The sequence below is a fragment of the Leucoraja erinacea genome, chromosome 36 (assembly GCF_028641065.1).
Source record: "Leucoraja erinacea ecotype New England chromosome 36, Leri_hhj_1, whole genome shotgun sequence".
Taxonomy (NCBI): domain Eukaryota; kingdom Metazoa; phylum Chordata; class Chondrichthyes; order Rajiformes; family Rajidae; genus Leucoraja; species Leucoraja erinaceus.
In genome coordinates this window covers 12,357,825-12,379,312 of record NC_073412.1, presented here as the reverse complement: position 1 = coordinate 12,379,312, position 21,488 = coordinate 12,357,825, and the positions used below count along the sequence as shown (strand labels likewise).

Here is a 21,488-nt window from a genome sequence, read left to right as displayed (position 1 = left end):
TAAGACAGAGATTGATAGATCCTTGATTAGTACAGGTGTCAGGAGTTATAGGGAGAAGGCAGAAGAATAGGGTTGAGAGGGAAAGATAGATCAGCCATGATTGAATGGTGGAATAGCCTCATAAAACATAGAAAATAGGTGCAGGAGGAGGCCATTTGGCCCTTCGAGCCAGCACCGCCATTCATTGTGATCATGGCTGATCGGCCCCTATCAATAACCCGTGTCTGCCTTCTCCCCATATCCCTTGACTCCACTAGCCCCTAGAGCTGTATCTAGCTCGATGGGCCGAATGACCTAATTCTGCCCCTAGAGCAGAGTTGTGTGGGATATCAATATCGACATACAGAAATCTCAATTTTATATAGGATTTTAAAAAATCAGGAATGCTAAATGCTAACTAAATGTTAAATAAAAGATAAATCAGTCTGAAGAGGATGTTGACCCCAAGCATCACCTATTCCTTCTCTTCCTGTCCTGCTGAGTTACTCCAGCATTTTGTGTCTATCAGAGATTTAAACCAGCATCTGCAGTTCTTTCCTACATATTCTAATCTCTGTTCGTTGGCTATTTTAGAATGGAATAAAGAATTGGACCTGCATCTCTTCCTGTTTACAAACAGCCAAATTATTGACACCCGTATAGATGAGTAAGTGTTTGGGAGACTGGCGGGATAGATGGGGATGGATATTCTGTTTCTTGTGTGTGGTGGGAAGAGGGCATTTCAGGTTGCCTTCTCTCCTATCCTTGAGCCACAACAATATAGCTGAGTTGAGCCCAGCTGGTCACTCATTCATTCTCACTAGATCATTGAGGCTCCTGTCACAGCTATCTCTACGATTCTCTCCCACACACTTTCCGGCTTACTAACAGTTCAGCTTCAGACAAGTGATCAGGAAAGGAACGCTGGTATAATCTGGGGGTTCCTTCATTTAGGGTTTGAGGATTCAGAACAGAATGAAGAATTCGGAAATTGGAAAAAAATATTCTATATTGCTAATGTTTATGACATTATAATAAATTATATTGCAAATAATATTATTCATTATTATATGTAAAGTATCCTGCTAATTATGTGTTTACATTAGTTTTATTCTTGAAACCTTTCCAAAAATAATGCTGCTTAAAGAGAGGAAAGTAAATTTGTAATTGCGTTGTTTAATCAGCTTCTCAATATCTTTCAGTTTTTATGATACAGTCCAGTCCCTTACCAATGTGGTGCTTGTTTGCCTGTAAAGCCCGCTCAAGAATAGCAGACAGCTGCTGGTAGATCTTGTGAACTGCATCCTGGATGTCCATCTGAATGGTTCTCTTAGCAGCTCTTATGCCATCCTGAATGAACAAATTAAAAAGTTTGGTAAAAATTTATTGATCTTATAAAGGGCCTGTCCCACTTTTACGACCTAATTCACGACTTCTGCCGAGTTTGCCCGTGACTCATACTGGCAGCATAGCCGTCACGAGGTCGTAGGTAAGTTGTGATGCTAGTCGTAGGTACTCGTGGCATCAAGTAGGTTGGGGCGTTTTTTCAACATGATGAAAAATGTCCACAAGTAAAAAAAGGTCATGAATTAGGTCGTGAAAGTGGAACAGGCCCTTAACACACTAACTATACACCAATAATATTTACAAACATACTGGAATTGAAAAGAAAAGAAATACGGTTTAATTTAGATCCAGAAGCACCTCACAGGCAGAGAAGTATTGTCTGTCATTGCTCATAACACAGGGAAATGCAGTAACTAATAGAAAAATCAGAACTATCAAGAAATGAAGATAATTTGTTTAGCAAAATTGCTAGAAGGAATGATATCACCAGAAAAACTTCTGCTCCTCTTCAACATAGCCCCTTTGTTTTATTCATCTCAGAGGGCAGATGAGGCACATGATTAACTTCTCAATCAAAAAAAATGCCAGTAGTCAGGGTAAAACACATGGTGTACAAATTTGTTATAAAGGGCCAGATTGACAAACTAAATCACTTCTAACAGCTACTCATGAGAATATATTTTTACATTAAACATATAGAAATATTCATTTATAAACCATGCGGGAAAATACGAATGTGACAAAAATAGACAAAGTGCTGGAGTAACTCAGCTGATCAGGCAGCATCTCTGGGTAGCTGGGTGGTTGTCAGGTTGCCCAACATTGGAGAATTCAATGGTTACACAAAAAAGCTGGAGAAACTCAGCGGGTGCAGCAGCATCTATGGAGCGAAGGAAATAGGCAACGTTTCGGGCCGAAACCCTTCTTCAACATTGGAGAATTCAATGTTGGGTAGTAAGCTATCCCAGCGGAATGTGAGGTGCTATTCCTCCAGTTTGCATGTGGCCTCATTCTGGTAATGGGGGAGGCCTAGGACAGAAAGGTCAGTATGGATATGGGAAGGAGAGTTAAAATGGATGGAACCAGGAGATTCTGTAGGTCTAGGCGGACCAAGCTCAAATGTTCGGCAAAACAGCCTCCAAGTCAACGCTTGGTCTCACCGATGTAAGGGGGCCACATCGGGAACACTGGATGTAGTAAATGAGGTTAGATGAAGTGCTCATAAACCTTCTGCTGTCATGGAAAGACTGCTGGAGTCCCTGGATGGAGCAAGGGAGACAGTCTAGGGGTAGAAGATTCAAGCCTCCTCCATTGCCAGAGTGAGGCCATGCGCAAACTGGAGGAACAGCACCTCATATTCCTCTTGGGTAGCTTAAACCCAACATTAACTTCTCTAATTTTTGATAAGTTAACAGAAATTGGAAACATTGAAGATTTTAAATGTTTATTTTTTGGGTTGTAAGCTACCCAAGCAGAATACGAGGTGCCGATTCTCCAGTCTGTGTGTGGTCTCCCTCTGGCAATGGAGGAAGCCAAGGACACAGGTTGATGTGGGAATGGGAAGAATAGTTCAAATGGCTAGCAAATGGGAGATCCAAATAGGCTTTGGCAGACTGAGCAAGTGTTTGGCAAAACGCTTGAATTTATATTAAGAAACAAAGAGCCTATTTGCACTTAAATTTTTACCTTCATTAACTGTGTTGATGTTATTTTTATGTTATCATGGAATTTAAGATTATTTCCTCTCTTGCAGACTTGCTATTCATAATAAACGTGTACCTGATAGTGAAATGCAGAAACAAGGACCTATAGATGCTGGTTTACATTAAAAAAAAATGCTGAAGTAACTTGCTAGGTCGGGCAGCATCTCACGCGAACATGGATAGGTGACGTTTCGGGTCAGGACCCTTCTTCAGACTGAATCTGAAGAAGGTTCCCGACTCAAAACGTCACCTATTCATATTCTCCAGGGATGCTGCCTGAAACACTGAGTTACTCCAGTGCTTTGTGTCCTTTTTTACCTGATAGTGATGCAGTTGAACACTTTCACCGTTGATTTCTATATTTCCGACTGTGCCCAGGCCAAAGCATCCTGCAAGAAATTGCAGTCGGACTGAAGTGAGCAAAGAAGCAGAGTGGAACCATGATGCCAGGCAACTGCTTCCTGCAAACTGGCTGCCCTTTTCCTCCATTCCAGAAAGCAACACCAGGATTTGATGAAGCGATGCCAGTCGAAGCTACAATGCATTAAACATAAATGTGAAGTTATAGAATCTTAAATTCTAATCATTTAGTTTGATTCTTTGCATTAACATTAATTAAAATTTATCCAAAAATAAACTTGACATTAACGATTATTGACCATTATTTCACTGCACACCATGTTTAAAAATTTCATACATATGTTAACTAGTTTAGTATGGAGATACAGTGCGGAAACAGGCCCTTCGGCCCAACGAGTCCATGCTGACCAGTGGTCACGCCATACATTAACACTATCCTACACACTAGGGACAATTTAAAAATTTTCCAAAGCCAATTAACCTACAAACCTGTACATCTTTGGAGTGTGAGAAGAAACCAGAACACCCGGCGAAAACCCATGCAGTCACAGGGAGAACGTACAAACCACCAACAGATAGACACCCATGGTCAGGATCGAACCCGGATCTCTGGTGCTACTTTAGGCAACAACTTTACCGCAGCGCCACTGTGCTGCCCTGGTGCCAACTACTTAAAAATAGAATAGGCAAGGTCATGTCCAAGTTGTGCATGGTATGGAGGTGGGAGAGTGCAGGGAGGTTGGTCTGCAATAGGTATTCATGAGATACAAGGCTTGGATTGGTGGGACCTCATGGGTGTTAGTTTGGGAAGGAGAGAAAAAGAGGGGAGGTTTAATCATCGTAGGCCATTGGTGAGGCTAAAGATCACGGAATCCGTAGCTTTAGCACAACTTCACTGTGATTAATTGTTATAATTAAATTAATTATATCCCACACAAAAGTGTTGAGACACTGGATCCAACATCCGTTACCAAAGTAGGCTGCATGAGCAAATAGTCTAATCATATCTGGCTCCTCTGCTACCAATCACATCACCATCCTTTCCTTCATGTACCCATCCAATTTGACATTGAATGCTGAAGATGAGATCTGCAGCCTCACACACCTCAGCAATTATCTCCTCCATTTAATATTGTACCAGTGATCTATCATTCCAGAAATGACCTGATAAGTTCATGTTATAGTAGCAGCATTAGGCCATTCAGACCATCAGGTCTACTCTGCCATTCAATCATGGCTGATCTATCTTTTCCTCACAACCCCATTCTCCTGCCTTCTCCACATTATCTCCGACACCCGTGCTAATCAAGAATTTGGCCATGAGCACCTTAAAAATGCCGAATAGCTTTGCCTCCATAGCTTCTGTGGCAATCAATTCCACAGATTCATCACCAAAGAAATTCCACAGATTCATGCAAAGAAATTCCTCCTCATTTCCTTTCTAAAGATACGTCCTTTTATTCTGAGGCTATGGCTTCTGGTGCACAAGGCAGTTGAGGCCAGTTCATTGGCTATATTTAAGAGGGAGTTAGATGTGGCCCTTGTGGCTAAAGGGATCAGATGGTATGGAGAAGGCAGGTACAGGATACCGAGTTGGATGATCAGCCATGATCATATTAAATGGCGGTGCAGGCTCGAAGGGCCGAATGGCCTACTCCTACACCTGTTTCTATGCATAACTCTCTCACCAGTGGATACATCCACTCCACATCCACTCTATCCAGGCTCGGTATATTCGGTAAGTTTCAATGTGGTCCCCCCTCATTGTTCTAAACTCCAGCGAGTACAGGCCCAGTACCCAGTGATAGGTACAGCAAACAGTACATTTCTATCAACTTTCCATCATTCAAAACACTTCTAGCATATTGTTCTGTACTCTGTGGCAGTCAAATGAAGGAAGTTCCTTTTTAAGTCTTTCTTCATATTTATTTTGCCCAGTATCAATTCAGAATTCTTGTGAATCTATGGGGCATATTCATTATTATAGCTGACGTGTTTAACTCGATAAAAAGCAAACACGAATACCTACTACTTACCTCAGACCTCATCTGCTGCTGTTCCATTGCAATGATGATGGCTTGAGGATTGGAGGACATATTTTCTTCGGGCTCTTTAAAAGCTGGGGAAGTGCCAACGCCTCCACTCACAAAATTAACCACATTATCAATAAAGGCGTGAATTCCGAATGACTGGTTCAAATCAAATTCCACTGTATTAGACAAGGGGGAAGTATCATAGGATGCATCTCTACTGTATTTCAGCCACGTCCAAGAAGTTCTCAGGGAATCGGTGCTATAAGGAGGTCCTGTGGAGCAGAGAATAATGGAAATAAGTCAGTGTAGAAAACCACAAACTTCATTGTTAGATATTGAATCTAACAGATCAAAAACAACAAAGATAATGATCATGCAAAAAGCAAATCAAAGCAGCACAAACTGCCAGGACCTCCGTTTATTCCAAACCACACAGAACATTTAGAAGGATTGTGAGGTGTGAACTGAGAGGACAATTATTGACCAACCAAGAGACCTTAAAGATCCTTTGTTTAAAATTCTACAAAATGCTTTTGCAACTGTTGCGCAAGCTCATTGCAAATCCAAACGATGCTATAAACGCTGTAACAAGAGAATCCCAAGAACGTTTTCTCTGTATTCTAGAACAGGTAAATGTCTGCTGTCGTATCTGATCACTGGATATACTTTCAGAAGTAAGCAGTGCAACAAAGATTCACACTAAAATACTGCTGGGATGAAGGCCAATTGGCCTCAGCAACTGGGCCTATATTCTATGGTAATTATTTGAAAGACAAGCAATTTCACAGCAAAACAAAAATTCTACAGGGCCTTGACAGGGATGCAGAAGAAATGTCTTAACGAATATAACAGCTTGGCCACAGGACTGAGATGAGAAGAAATCCCTTCACCAAGAGATGATGAATCTTTGGAATTCTCCATCCAAGGGGATTATGGCAGATGTCAGTGATTATTCGATTCAAAGATTCATCGTTTTTTGAATTTGTGAATCCAGGGATATGGCGTTCAGAGATCAACGCTAAAACTGAGGACCGTCACCAAGGCAAAGCCACACAGATAACGATCTGGCCGACTGGCTGAACAGATGGAACAAACCAATGCACAGTTAAATGACAGTATATACTTCATTGCCATAAAATACATGGTCAAGCTTGAAGTTTTAATAAAGTTAAACATGCCATCATTTACTTGCTTGCAGCTCCTCTTGGTTCTGGGACTCAACTGGCCAACAAGGAGTAAACACACTACCACACAAAATCAGAAGACAAAAGGAAACATTTGATACAACACATGCTTATAATTAAAGCCAGTTAGATGCGTCAGGCATTAAATATCCATGAAAGTTGATCAGCCATTAGAAAGTTTCAAACAGCAGTTTAAACTAACTGTAGAAATAATTAATGCCATGCCACACCAATTATTGTCTCCCACGCAATTTTAACATTATGCAAGTATTATGAAGCATCACACAATTTGAATATTTTATTGAATTAACATTAAGATTGACCTAAAATGTACTATTCTACACAAATTGCTTTTGTTAACATAATGTACAAGTCACAAAGTATACACTCAAATACATTTCCTGAACAGAAAGACTATGATTATTGTCCTAAATTAAGCACCAGCTGGGACAAGTAAATTAAAAGCTGATACGACAGAGTTAAGAGCTTGAAATTAAACAGAAGGCAAAGATAAGATGCTCTAACCACCTAACATATGACACCAATGCTACAAATTTAATAATCTGATTACTTAATACAATCTGATTAAATAAATTAAACAGAAATGTACGGGGTACTTTTGCAAATTTCACCACTGCACTAACATCCAAATTACAAAAATATCCTAAGAATAACACAATCGACTCACCACGTTTTCGTTGAACTGATGTTAAATCCATATCCACATTTCTTCTGGAGTTCTTTACACAAAGAATAAAATTAAGAGCTTTTAAGACACAGATCACATAAAATAGAATGCTATTTCAGCTAAAAGAGTGTTGTCATTTAACATACTGAAAGAGTTTGTACGTTTTCCCTATGACTTGCATGGGTTTTCACCGAGATCTCCAGTTTCCTCCCACATTCCAAAGACGTGCAGGTTTGTAGTTTAATTGGCTTGATGTAAGTGCAAGAAATTGTCCCTAATGTGTGTAGGAAAGTGTTAATGTGCGTGGGTCGCTGGTCACCATGGATTTAGTGGGCCGAAGGGCCTGTTTCCGAGCTGTATCTCTAAACTAAATTAAACCACTGCCTTCAGATTTACAGTAACCTCATTGATAAACTTACGTCAATTTACATCGCCAGATCTAAATTATACATAACCATAAGGATACTACAGTTTTAAGTTTACAAAACACAATCATGATTAAAATTTAAGTTAATGTAGGTTTTAATCATATATAGAATTGATACACCTACTGCATAATGAAAGAAAACCCTGTTTTATTAAACATATGTTCATACAAATTTTTGTACATCTGAAATAGTTATACAATGCGCGCACCTTTATCTTTAGTTTAGTTTAGTTTAGTTTAAAGACACAGCATGAAAACAAGCTGTCCATCCTACCAAGTCCACGCTGACCATTGATCACCCATTCATACTAGTTCTATGTTATCGCACTCTCTCATCTACACCTTATACACTAGGGGCATTTGCAGAGGCCAATAAACCTACAAACCCTCACGTCTTTGGGATGTGGGTGGAAACTGGAGCACTGGTAGAACGTGCAAACTCTACACAGTCAGCATTCATGGTCAGGATTGAACGTGGATCTCTGCTGCTGTGAGGCAGCAGTTCGACCAGCTGTGCCTCCGTGCTGCCCTTATATGCTCACTGGTCAGAACTACGGAATTATGTAATCGGGATAAAGGAGTGTAAAACAATCATTAGTTGTATTCAGGATGTATTACTGAATTGACAACTTTGGATTTGAATTTACATTGGTGTTGGGGGGAAAATAAATGGCAAAATTGTCTAATGTTTCAAATTGGTGAGCGGCAAGGCAGAAGTGTGGGATAATAGGCAAATAGTTTGAGAATAGTTAAGTTAAGTGATATTCATCAACAATGATCACAGAGCCCAGGCTGCAGGGAGTTTTCCTCATTTTGCTTCCTCTTCTGCTTGGATTCCTCTTCATTCTTTATGGTCTTAGACTAACGGAAGTGGCATAGGCTTTGGGTTTTTTTGTTCATATTTGAAAGTCACGGTGGCTCAGTAGTAGAGTTGCTGCCATACAGTGAATGCAGCGCCGGAAAACCAGTTCCGATCCCAATTACGGGTGCAGTCTGTACGGAGTTTGTACGTTCTCCCAGTGACCTGCATGGGTTTTCTTCGTGATCTTCGGTTTCCTCACACATTCCAAAGGCGTACAGGTTTGTAGGTTAATTGGCTTGGTAAATGTAAAAATAGTCCCCAGTGGGTGTAGGATAGTGTTAATGTGCGGGGATCGCTGGTCGCGTGGACCCGGTGGGCCGATGGGCCTGTTTCCGTGCTGTATCTCTAAACTAAACTAAATGCATGCATCATTGACAAAGCCAATATTTATTGTCCATCTTTAACTGTCCTTGATAATATGGTGGTTCTTCTTCTTGAACTAAGTCTTCTGAAGGTGTTCACACAATCCACTTCCAGGATTTAGACAAAGTGACATTGACGGATTGCCGACTTGAGGTCAGGGGAAAGATCAGGGGGGAGATATCATAGTAGTCAGGTTAGTGAGGGGGGGGGGGGGTGGGAGGGGGGATTGGGACAACACTTTGTTTGGGCAGAGGCGGCAATTTTTAACATTCAGTGTATTAGGACAACACGTCCAACTCTCCACACAATATTCTAAATAGTATTTGAACGGAAATTTACATCACGACTTGAATCACCGATTGCACCTTCATGTCAGGGTAGTGAGGACTACACACAAATTTGAAATGGCCAGCCAAATTTCATGTCTTAAAGGATGCAACATGATCCAAAAATGTAATTGCCAGGTGATCCTAGCCAAGGGTGCTCCAATAGCATCTTCAATGTTTAGTTTAGAGATACAGCATGGAAACAGACCCTTCAGCCCACCGAGTGCGTGTTGACCAGCAATCCCCGTACACTAGTTCTATCCTACACACTAGGGACTCAATTTAGTGAAGCGAATTAACGTACAAACCAGTATGTCTTTCGAATGAAGGAAGAAATCGGAGCACCCGGTGAAAACCCGGTTGTCAAGGGGAGAACGTACAAACTCAATACAGACAGCACCCAATGTTAGGATTGAACCCGGTCCTCTGGCGCTATAAGGCAGCTACCACTGTGCCACTTTGGTTTTGAATGCTTTGGAACACATTTTCTGTATCATTGTGCGTCTTGTAAAATTAGCCGAGTTAGAATCAGCAAAAGGACAAAAAAGCACTCTTTAAAGGTGGCACGTTTTTACCAAAGCATCAAAGTTCCAATATAATAAACCTGATTTACAGCAACTGCCATCACAAATAGGACAATGGCAGCAGGTACATGGGGACATCACTGATAGATATGACATATCACATATATAAGTGACACCAACTATTCAAAGCATGTCCGGTCCAATTCAAACCAGCACTAGCCCAGTGGCAGTTGTTTTCGTGTGTTAACATTCCTCATAACTGAAGCAGCCTTCATGACTGTAATACTCACAAAAGCACAGACTTCCTCGTCTGAGTCGGGCTGAGACAAGTCTGATTCACTTCTTGATTTAGTCAGTTTATAGGTAGAATTTGATTGCACGGAATGGGTTTCTGCTGTCAAGCTTTCACTCCTAGAAGAAACAAGTAGTGTTATCACGGATGTTCTCCACACGTTATATACGCACAACATTATTGCTCTGATACACATTGTAATTCAACAGTGAAATAGTTTTAAGATAATATCCAATGAAATGTAATTAAGACCAACATAACGAGTACTTAACAAAATGCAATACATTTATAAGTGTAATTTAGAAGAATCCAGCGTCCCAGTTCAATAAGAAACTGTTGTAGAGATTTTAATTCAGATGATTTTCTCATACATGTAATACAATTCCTTGTTTGCATGGTTATAGATATGCTCGCCCAGGAAACCTTTCTGACTGTTACTGTAAGATGTTAAAAAGTTTTCCAAAACAAAAGTATTTTGTTTTTTAGTGCAATCATAAATGAAGAGCCTTGGCTTCGCAAAGTGGGTTTACTGGTCTGGTTTCCTGTAAAAGCTCCAACTGTATAACTACAGTTCCAATTACATATACATACTGTGCTAGAGGGATTAAGACAAGATGTTTTCTGGAGTGCACTGTGAAAAATTCCAATGTAACTCAGAGTTATAAAGCCAGGAAGCAGGAATTTGGCCCAAGCAGTCTGAAGATGAGTCCCGACCCAAAAGTCACCCATCAATTGCCTCCACAGACACTGTCTGAACAGACAAGATCCTCCAACACTGTATTTTGCTGCCAACCAAGCTGCCTATCTGTGCCAGTGTCTGGCCCATATCTGCCTAATATACGTCAATTACTTTTTTTTCTCTATCTGATGGACATTCATGAAACAGTTATGGTTATATCATTTACAAATGCTAGCGCCCGCCGGGGGCTCCAACGTCAAGACCCGGAGCACGGCCTTGCATCACCCGGCGCGGCCTTCATGGTCGCAGGACTTACCATCGCCCGCCGGGGGCTTTGACTTTGACATCGGGAAAAGAATGGAGAGCAGGGGAGAGACAAGACTTGCCTTCCATCACAGTGAGGAGGAGATTCACTGTGATGGACGTTTGTGTAAATTGTGTTGGTGTGTGTCTTGGTTCTTTTCTTGTTGTATGACTGCAGAAATCAAATTTCATTTGAACTTCATTTGAGGTTCAAATGACAATAAACAGTATTGTATTGTATAAAATAAGTTACCAACCTGGTCATAAAACCAAGTCCGTCAATAACTCCGGAAATACCATTTCCTTTTAGCCCCTCGTCCTTTTGGTGCAACTCTTGTATGGCCGGGGTGACTCCCAGAATAAGCAGTGTACAGCGATGAATAACAGAGTTGCACGCTGCTGTGTAATGGTCCTGTCCTTCTGCAAGCCCAGTGCTGACTCGCCGCTCTTCTCTCAGCTGAGATGGTGGATCGTCCAGCCGGACAGCGGGACCCGTGCCGATTCCAGGCGTGCTGCTCAATCTCTCCCGGTCACGGCCGCGGGCAACTTCACGGGCTGATAGGAAACATTGAAAGATTTCTGTAACATGCAACACAAAACACAAACAAACACAACAATCATTAAAAGCCAGCAGAAGCATAGCAACAAAATGACCTGAAATTTCTAGTGGCATGTTCAAAATAGTATAAATGAGGAAAAGGCAACTAATGGACAATTACTTTTGATTTGGGGCAGAAACCATATTGTGGGAAGATAATTAAATAGAATATATATTAAGGAGCTTAAGTTGTTAGATTTTTATATTAAGCTTTGGCTCATACATCACACTCTTCATTATTCATCCGGTTAAGCAAAATGTTTGTGTGTTAAAATTACTGCTGTGATCATTTGCTATTTGAGAGTAGCATTACTTTAATTTTGAGGTGTAACTACAGCCCTTGCTTTTAAGAAAACTGTTTGAAACTTTATTTTTCAGGCTAATTGGTGAAATGTGATTCAGATAACAAGAAGCAAATTATGTTTGTAATTACAGGCCACGCCCAAATTATGAAAAGGTTATACAGTGCCCTCCATAATGTTTGGGACAAAGACCCATCATTTATTTATTTGCCTCTGTACTCCACAATTTGAGATTTGTAATAGAAAAAAAAAAAATCACATGTGGTTAAAGTGCACATTGTCAGGTTTTAATAAAGGGTATATTTATACATTTTGGTTTCACCATGTAGAAATTACAGCAGCGGGGCTACATAGTCCCACCATTTTAGGGCACCATAATGTTTGGGACACATGGCTTCACAGGTGTTTGTAATTGCTCAGGTGTGTTTAGTTGCCTCATTAATGCAGGTATAGGAGGGCTCTCAGCACCTAGTCTTTCCTCCAGTCTTCCCATCACCTTTGGAAACTTTTATTGCTGTTTATCAACATGAGGACTGTTTATATGCTGAAGAGAAAACTGAAGGGGACTAGCCCCCAAAACAAGCATAAGCTAAAGATGGCTTCAATGCAGGCCTGGCAGAGCATCACCAGAGAAGACACCCAGCAACTGGTGATGTCCATGAATCCCAAACTTCAGGCTGTCATTGCAAAGGATATGCAACAAAGTACTAAACATGACTACTTTCATTTACATGACATTGCTGTTTCCCAAACATTATGGTGCCCTGAAATGGAGGGGGACTATGTATAAACACTGCTGTAATTTCTATATGGTCAAACCAAAATGTATAAAAGTCAAGTCAAGTCAAGTAGCCTTTATTGTCATTCACACCTTGCAGTCTGAATGAAATTTTGTTGCCTTGCAGTCGTACATATAGTAAAAATGACAAAAACACACAATAAACACAAATTAACATCCACCGCAGTGAGTTCACCAGGCACCTCCTCACTGTGATGGAAGGCAAAAATCTTAAGTCTTTGTTTCTTCCCTTCTTATTCTCCCTCTGCGCCGAGGCCATCCAGGCTTCAGATGTTATGACCCCGCCGGGCGATGGTAAGTAATGTCAGTCCCGCGGCTGAATCCGAGCTCCGCGAACGGGCCGGTTCAACTCCGCGGCCCAGGGTGGTCGAAGCTGCCGCCCTCCAGTCCAGCGGACGCAGCTGTTGTCGCAGAAGCTCCGGAAAACAGGTCACCTGTGCCCCAGGAGCTGCCGACGATGTCGTCCACTAGGCCCGCGGTCGGGTCGAGTGGCCGCTGCCGCCGGAACACTGCCCCAGCTCCGAGGCCGGGTGGCCGCTGCCCCAGCTCCAAGGCCGGGTCGCCGAGGCCGGGTCGCCGCTAAAACAGGACAAAAAAGAACAACAAAAAAACAGACAGACTGCAGGCGAGCCGCAGCTGCTAAAGCGGCCTTTATTAAAATCTGCAATGTTCACTTTAACCACATGTGAATTTTTCCTACTACAAATCTCAAATTGTGGAGTACAGAGGCAAATAAATAAATGATGGGTCTTTTCCCAAACATTATAGAGGACACTGTATATAGAACATAGAAGAGTGCAGAACAAAACTGGCCCTTCGGCCTACATCCCTTGATACGGTAACCATAATACACCACACACACACACTCACCCACAGACCACCACACAAACGCGCACATACACAGTATTACAACGAACGGTGTTGATAAGGGCCAATTAACATGAACATTTAGTTTTTCTCCCCTAAAGTTTAGTTCATTACAGGTGCACAACCTTTTATCCGAAGATCCAAATAACGAAAACCTCCGAATAGCGGACATTTTTTTCGGTCCTTGAAGAAAGGTCCTTGAAAACGTTCACCGAGGGCGGCCCGCAGAGGTGACAGCGGAACCTCCGGTCGGTCCTCGAAGAAAGGGGAACTAAATCCCCATTCATAAAAGAGAAGGTGAGGGTATATTGCGCGGGAAGGTTAATAATTGACAATATGCTGCTACCTGCCCGCTGAGTTAAAAAGTTCCCACGGTAGACACGATACACAGTGTATCGTGAGTCTTGCGTGGGAACTTTTTAACTCAGCGTGCAGGCAGCAGCAGATTGTCGCTCCCTTCAGTTTCACCCCACCTACACCCCTCTGCTTCCCGGCCATGTGTGTGACCCCTTCCCTCCCCTCTCCAGCTCCCCGCTCATTGCACCGGCGCGGGGGCTTTGTACTGTCTTCACGTCGGCGATGGCAGCAGGTCAGTGCAGTCACCGGAGACGTCAGGACCAATTGGACGTCGACCACCAGGCCCACCGCAAGCACGGAGATCCCAGAGACCCACAGCCAACAGCAGCCCAGCCCAGCCCCGCTCCAACTACAGAGGAACATGGGTTGCGGATGATGGGGCGCAGCTCGGGGCGTCGTAGGGGCCCATCGGGGAGCGGGTTCCTGTTGGTCCTGACGTCTCCGGCCACCTGCTATCCTCCGGGAACTGTACCGCCCTTGCAGGAGAGTGGGGTTGTTTGCAGTTGCAGAGGGAGGGGGCAAGGGCGGTACAGTTCCCAGTCTCAGCTACTGTCCAGGGGGGTGGCCGGAGACGTCAGGACCAACGGGACACCGACCCCCAGGCACTCTGCAAGCACGGAGATCCCAGAGACCCACAGCCAGCAGCAACTCCAGCCCAGCCCCGCTCCAACTCCAGAGGAACACGTAGGGGCAGAAGCTGATGGTATGCAAGGTACGTCTTATTCTTGGGGTGGCGCAGCTCGGGCTGTGGGCAAACTGCCACTTGTCGCCGTAGCGGCCCATCGGGGAGCGGATTCCTCTGGAGTTGGAGGGGGAGGGGGGTATTGTGCTGTTTGATCGCCCCCTGCTATCCCAGGGACAGGGAGACTGGTGGGCAATCACTTCCAAAGTTCTGCCCACACAGTCAGTACACCTCTCCTACACTGCATTTCATACAAACATTTATTCTGCAAGAAAAAACTACATTGAAGACTCAAACTCGCGACCGAGTAACTGCCAGGATCGAGGCGCAAACTCGCGACCTAGCTCGGGGATTCAAGAATCCCCGAGCTAGGCCGCCTAAGGGCATGTAGCCCCGCTAGGGTGACACGGGTGCGAGAGGCGATTCAATGCTGCGGGCACATTTACAAATTCAGGAATTCATTCAACACACTGCATTTCATACAGATATTTATTCTGCAAGAAAAAACGACATTGAAGACTCAAACTCGCGACCGAGTAACTGCCGGGATCAAGGCGCAAACTCGCGACCTTGCGGATATGAGCCGAGCACTCTACCACTGAGCCAGCCATTAAAATCTACGCTAAAAAATTTCCATTCCAAAGACCGACAAATTCTGAATTACGAAAAGTGTCTGGTCCCAAGGCTGTCGGATAAAAGGTTGTGCACCTGTATTATGATTACGTGTACTGAGATACACAGGAAAAACTGCATGTTCTGCATGTTATCCAGTCAATCATAGTGTACATGAGTACAATTAAACCATACACATGTAAACGAAGAAGAGTGAAATGATAGTAGTGGATAATAGTGGATCCTCCTCTGGGACCAGCCGGCAAAGAGTCGTTCCATTCCAATGTCATCTTGCATCCATCAAGTCTCTGCAGTTATCAGAGCCAGAACACTTGGATAAACAGGGAGATTCATTCTCTGCTAAAGTCCAAACGCGAGGCTTTAAACTGAAAAGTCTAAAGAATACTAGCCCAAAACGAAAGTAGGCCTCACTACAGGGAGAATCCACCCATTTCACCAATAAAATAAACATTATAAGACAAATAATCATTTTATTAAAATTTATTTCACATACCAAGCAGTACCAGTTGGTGGAATAACCATCAGTGAAGATCCTCTGCACTGATTAGATTCAAACTTTGAATATTTGCTTTAGGAAGTTTTTCCTATAGGATTTACCTAGCAATTAATCATGCACATCTGCTAGTCTAAACCCGAGAGAATTGCTCTCGGTCACCTTCCTCCTCACTTTGTTTGGTGATAGTCTTTGACTTTGGCTGTTGGGAATTAAATAATTCAGTGCATAAACATATAGTTGTTAGCATTTTATCATGCTATTTCCATCCAGCCTGCAAGACGAAATGCCATTTTCTACAACTAGTGCTGGATTGATCAAGTATTTCATACGATTTAAGACAATTAATTAATACAATTAATTAATCACTCTGATACAAGGCTTAAACCAGAGGGTGCCTACCATATAGATTATCACAGCATAGCAATAATACATTCAAGTAAGCAATGGCAATCCTTAAATGAGACTTAAGGATTAATTTCAGGGAGGACTTTCTTACTTCCGGCAGTCATGACCTCTTGTTCCCTTTCTTCCTCTTCCTCCTCTTGTCCCTGGTGCTCATCTTCACGATCCCGATCTGCTTGCTCTTCCATCTCAGCTTCTTCATCAATGGTGCGAGTGAAAGATTGCTCCTGAAGGTCAGCATCTGTTGACTCTTTATTCTCCGACAACTTGAAAGAGAAGGAACACTTACTTTAGTGATACTTTTCCTATTGTCCATTTTAAAGCTCAACGATACTTTCATTAAAAATATTTTTACATCATGCAAAGATTTATTTGAATAGACTTAGCTGAAAGCTGTTCTTCTATGCTAAAAATCTGAGTTGAATGGAGCCAATCATAAAAAGCATGCTGGAAAGTTTCCAACACATTGCAACCACAAGAGAGATATGTGGCGGCACCTGATAGCAACCCAAGGTCACGACGAACCATCGGCTCTAGAGGACGGCTTCTTGGTGGGGGAGGCACGAGTCACGGGGTCGGTATCTGAGTTGTTATTTAAGGCTGGGCAATGCCCGTGCCAGCTGAGGAGTAGGGAGCTGTATGCAGAAGAATAAACACGTCTAGAGCACACAACTTGTGTCCCACTAGTTTTTGGCTGGACTCCTGCCAGTCCCCACCACAGATAGATAATTTCCCATAACAATGGCTTTCCATCGTGTAACAATTTTCAAACACAAAGATGCCACTAAACAGAAACAAAGTTGGTGATATATTTTATAAAACAAAGCACATGGGGCATGTTTAAATGAATATGGTAGTTGAGTGACATTAAGCTTAATGGGAAGCAGGAATATTACAAATATCTGGAGAAGCAGAAAGCTTAGATTAAATTAAATGACAAAAGCATGCTATGAAGGTCTAGTTGATGGGTGGTTAGGCAAACGTTTTTTCAAAAGGAGATAGTAACTGAGAAAATCAGAAAAATGAATGAGAAGAGGGGATAAGAATTAAGAGGAAAAAAATCATTCAAAACCATTTAAAAGGGCTATGAAATGTATGAAAACAAAGGTAAGGCAATGGAGTAATGGCAGGGCAGTGGGATCAGTTTCGAATTCCTGTTGTGATGAGCTGTCATAAGCAAGAAAGATCAAATACTTTCTTGATGTGGTGTAAGCTTCCACTGTCGAATGTACAAACTATTCCACTCAAAGCTACCTGGAAGGGTGTTCCAATAACAAAACACTGATGCATTTAAAATCTTTTTACATGAACTTACCCTCCTTTCATTGGAAGGTGACTGTGTCTGGATAAGCTCCATGTTTTTACATGCTAGTAATCTGTTACGGACCTTGTAAACGCAACGATATATTTCTGCAAGTGCTTTACTAGGTTGGTATCTAAGGTAAAAGATTGAAAAAAATTAGGTGACTAAAAATGGTGCTAAACATAAATGTCTATTGGAACAAGATTCAGATAATTTATTTCACAAAAACAAAGATTTACAAATGTACAGAGGACATATTGCGACAATACAGTCTTTCAGCCTAATCCGCCATTGTGCCAATGGTATTTGCAAAGCTGATATGAAGAAGCCTGACGACGTTCAGTCCAGCTGGAAAGTCTCATGGTTGATGAGGAAGCAGTACATATGGAATGTGTCAGCTGCTGTTAAAACTGCTGGTTAACAGGAACTACCATGAGCTAATTGTTTTAGTAAAGACTCCTGCCATATATACCCTACAACAGCTGACATAAGAACTGTGGGAGGATGCATGATAGAAAGTTGCCACTCTGAAAATTAAATCATAGGAGTCTTGGATGGCAAGAATATAAAGTCATTTACACATTTGGCATTACTTAATGGAAATTGAATGGATCATCCAAAAGTAAAGATCTGGCAAGACCTCCCCATTTATAACTATAAAGTAAAGCAAGCACCAACATCGATATTTATACCCATGCTCTCTATCCTAGCTGGAGAATTCTGCTCTCATCCACTGGCAGAAATCAGTCATTGTTAACCTTTTGCACATCCTAGCCCTTTTCTAATTATCAATTTTCTTTATTTATTTCCCCTCCGAGAGGCTGCGGAAGATGAAAGCTCATGGTATCAAAGGGGAGATGGTAGCATGGATTGCAGGTTGATTGAATGGTCGAATGCAAAGAGTGGCAATAAAGGGGGTCTTTTCTGGTTCAGTGACTAGTGGAGTTCCGCAGGTGTCGGTGCTATGGCCGCTAATCTTCACCTTGTATGTTAATGATTTGGATGAGGGGGATTGAAGGCTTTGTGGCCAAGTTTGCAGATGATATGAAGATAGGTGGTGGGGCAGGTAGTGTAGAGAAAGGAGGGACTTTGCAGAAGGACTTGGGACAGGTTAGGAGAGTGGGCAGAGAGAAGTGGCAGTTGGAATACAGCGTAGCAGAGTGTGAAGTCATGCATTTTGATAGTAGGATTAAAGGCGTACGTGCAAAGGGAGTGCTGGTGCAGAATTCCCAAAAAGTTAATTTGCAAGTTGGATCGGAAGTAAGGAAGGCAAGCACAATGCGAGCATTCATGTCAAGAGGGATAGAATACAAAAACTGGGATGTAATGCTGAGGCTCTATAAGGCCATGTTTGGAGTATTGTGAGCAATTTTGGACCCCATATCTGAGGAAGGATGTGCTGGCTCTGGAGAGGGTCCAGAGGATGCGTACAAGTATGATCCCAGAAATGAGTGGAGAGGATGTTTCCACTAGTGGAGGAGTCTCGGACCAGAGATCATAGCCTCAGAATTAAACAACGGAAAGGAATATAAATAGTTAGAGCTCCTAGGGCTAGAGGAATCAAGTGGTATGGGGAGAAGGCAGGAATGGGGTACTGATTCTGGATATCAGCCATGATGATATTGAATGGCGGTGCTGGCTCGAAGGGCCAAATGGCCTACTCCTGCACCTATTGTCTATGCATCTATGTCTCTATGAATGGCAGAGTAGGCTTGATGGGTCAAATTGCTTGGTTATAGCTGAAGAAACCTTAGGTTAAGACCTCAAAGCCAAAACAGTTTGTATAAAACCATCCATAAATAGTTCTTTACTGCAATGGTAGCAAGCTATCCTCCAACCGGTGGGCGGCGCTACTCACGTCACAGCGGCCTCTGCAGTCCGTCTGTCTTTTTGTTAGTTTTTGTCCCGTTTTAATGTTTTTTTTTTTTTTTTTTGGGGTGTGTGTGTGTGTGTGTGTGTGTGTGTGTGTGTGTGTGTGTGTGTGTGTGTGTGTGTGTGTGTGTGTGTGTGTGGGTGTGTGTGGGGGAAACTGTTAAAATCTGTGTGCACGGTGAACCTGTTTTCCCTGTCGGGTCTGTGTTGTGTGTGGGTGCAACGTGGAGCGGCCTCCAGCAGGAACAAGTTCGGGCTCCAGTGCGGAGCTGTGGACCTACGCACTGCTCACGGAGCTGGCCCTTCGGAGATTGGAGCTGTGCTTACCGCGCGTGCTGCGACCCGACCCTAATATCGGAACCGCAGGTCCGGTGGACGGGTCGCTGCTGGGAGACCGCTTTTCGGGGCTTCCGCAACTGCGACTTCTCCCGCCCGAGTCGCGGGGTCGAGGAGTGCCTGGAGCGGGGCCTAACATCGCCCGGCGTGGCTTCAACGGCTGCGGGACTTTGCTAGCGCCCGCCGGGGGCTCTAACAAGACCCGGAGCGCGGCCTTGCATCGCCCGGCACGGCGCTCATGGCCGCGGGACAATTGCCATCGCCCGCCGGGGGCTTTGACTCTGACATCGGGAGGGGAATGGGGAGTGCAGGGGAGAGATAAGTTATTTTGCGTTCCATCGCAGCGAGGAGGAGATGCGCTGTGATGGATGTCTGTGTAAATTGTGTTGTGTCTTGGGTCTTTTTTTCTTGTGTGTATGACTGCAGAAACAACATCCCATTTGAGCCTCTATGTGGTTCAAGTGACAAATAAATTGTATTGTATAGTATATTTGTGGGGTTGGGGAGTGGGCAGAGAAGCGGGCAGAGAAATGGGAATAAGGTAGCGAATGGAGACGTAGGCAGCTGGCAGAAAGAGAGAGAAGGGAAGAACTGGCAGGGGGCGCGTGAGTGGGTAGATATGACAACAGTAGAGAGAGAAAAAGTGAGTGAGAAAGAGCGAGTGAGAGAGAAAGGCAAGCAGGCAGGACAGGAAGGACTGGCACTGAGTGAGACAGAGACAAAGAGACACTGCTGTTATACTCATCTGAGTGGGGACCTCATTGAAACATAGTGAAAGGCTTGGATAGAGTGGATGCTTCCACTAGTTGGAGAGTCTAGAACTCGAGGTCATAGCCTCAGAATTATAGGACGTTCGTTCTTTTAGGAAGGAGATGAGAAGACATTTCTTGTCAGAGTGGTGAATCGGTGGAATTCCTTGCCACAGAAGGCTGTGGAGGCCAAGTTAGTGGATATTTTTAAGGTAGAGATAGATAGATTCTTGATTAGTACGGGTGTCAGACGTTATGGGGAGAAGGCAGGAGAATGGGGTTCGGAGGGAGAGATGGGTCAGCCATGATTAAATGGCAGAGTAGATTTGATGGGGCGAATGGTCTAATTCTACTCCTATTCCTTAGAGTGTATGCATAAACCCCTTCTCTTTCACCTTGCTTCTTGTTCACCATCCTGTCCCGATTGTTCTTCACTCTGTAAACCAGTTTGACGTGAATGATGTACTTGGTCTCTACTGTGTGCAATTATTAAAGATTTTTTTAATATAATATGTCATCCAAACCCATTCCCCTCATTGTGTTGACGCAAATGACTTGTTAAATTGGAAATTATACTCAAAAAAAGAACAGTCCTACCAAATCTGGTTTATTAACAAATGAAAACATCTCATTTTATTTACCTGCTCTCCCCACATACTTGATTGAGTAAACTAGTGTGCTTCAAAAGAGCTGCAAGGACAAATCTTGAAGCTGTATCCAACAAGGTCTCGTTGCCAAGTACAGCACTATCCCAATCTGGAAAATATATTTATAACGTCAATAAATCTATTGGTAAGTAATTCGCATACATTTCAGATTAGCCTGGGAAACCTGTGTTTTTAAGTGTTAACGCTCCTACCGTGGAATGGAATATCTTTTGTTTAATGTTAATACAAAGTGCGATCCAGATGATTGACGCATTTCCAGTTTCCCAGCAGATCACGACTTCAATGTCAGATGTTCCCAGAATGCGCTTATCCCGTAAATAAATAAATATTTTGCTTTAACTCCAAAACCTAGAT

At 42.9% G+C, this 21,488-nt stretch overlaps 1 protein-coding gene across 9 annotated transcripts in view; it reads right to left on the bottom strand.

Moving 5' to 3' along the window:
* herc1 (HECT and RLD domain containing E3 ubiquitin protein ligase family member 1) overlaps positions 1–21,488 on the bottom strand; it is a 281,473-nt gene that overhangs the window by 109,614 nt on the left and 150,371 nt on the right. For 8 of the 9 annotated variants that reach the window (XM_055662723.1, XM_055662728.1, XM_055662725.1 and 5 more), the window contains exons 20-28: positions 21,108–21,222; positions 17,522–17,642; positions 16,301–16,472; positions 11,328–11,649; positions 10,087–10,207; positions 7,295–7,346; positions 5,426–5,694; positions 3,348–3,563; positions 1,209–1,329 (exon numbers count right to left, since the gene is read on the bottom strand). In XM_055662723.1, coding sequence (XP_055518698.1) covers positions 1,209–1,329; positions 3,348–3,563; positions 5,426–5,694; positions 7,295–7,346; positions 10,087–10,207; positions 11,328–11,649; positions 16,301–16,472; positions 17,522–17,642; positions 21,108–21,222 — 1,509 coding nt within the window. The remainder of the gene's footprint in view (positions 1–1,208; positions 1,330–3,347; positions 3,564–5,425; positions 5,695–7,294; positions 7,347–10,086; positions 10,208–11,327; positions 11,650–16,300; positions 16,473–17,521; positions 17,643–21,107; positions 21,223–21,488) is intronic. The other variant, XM_055662726.1, reaches the window with a different exon arrangement.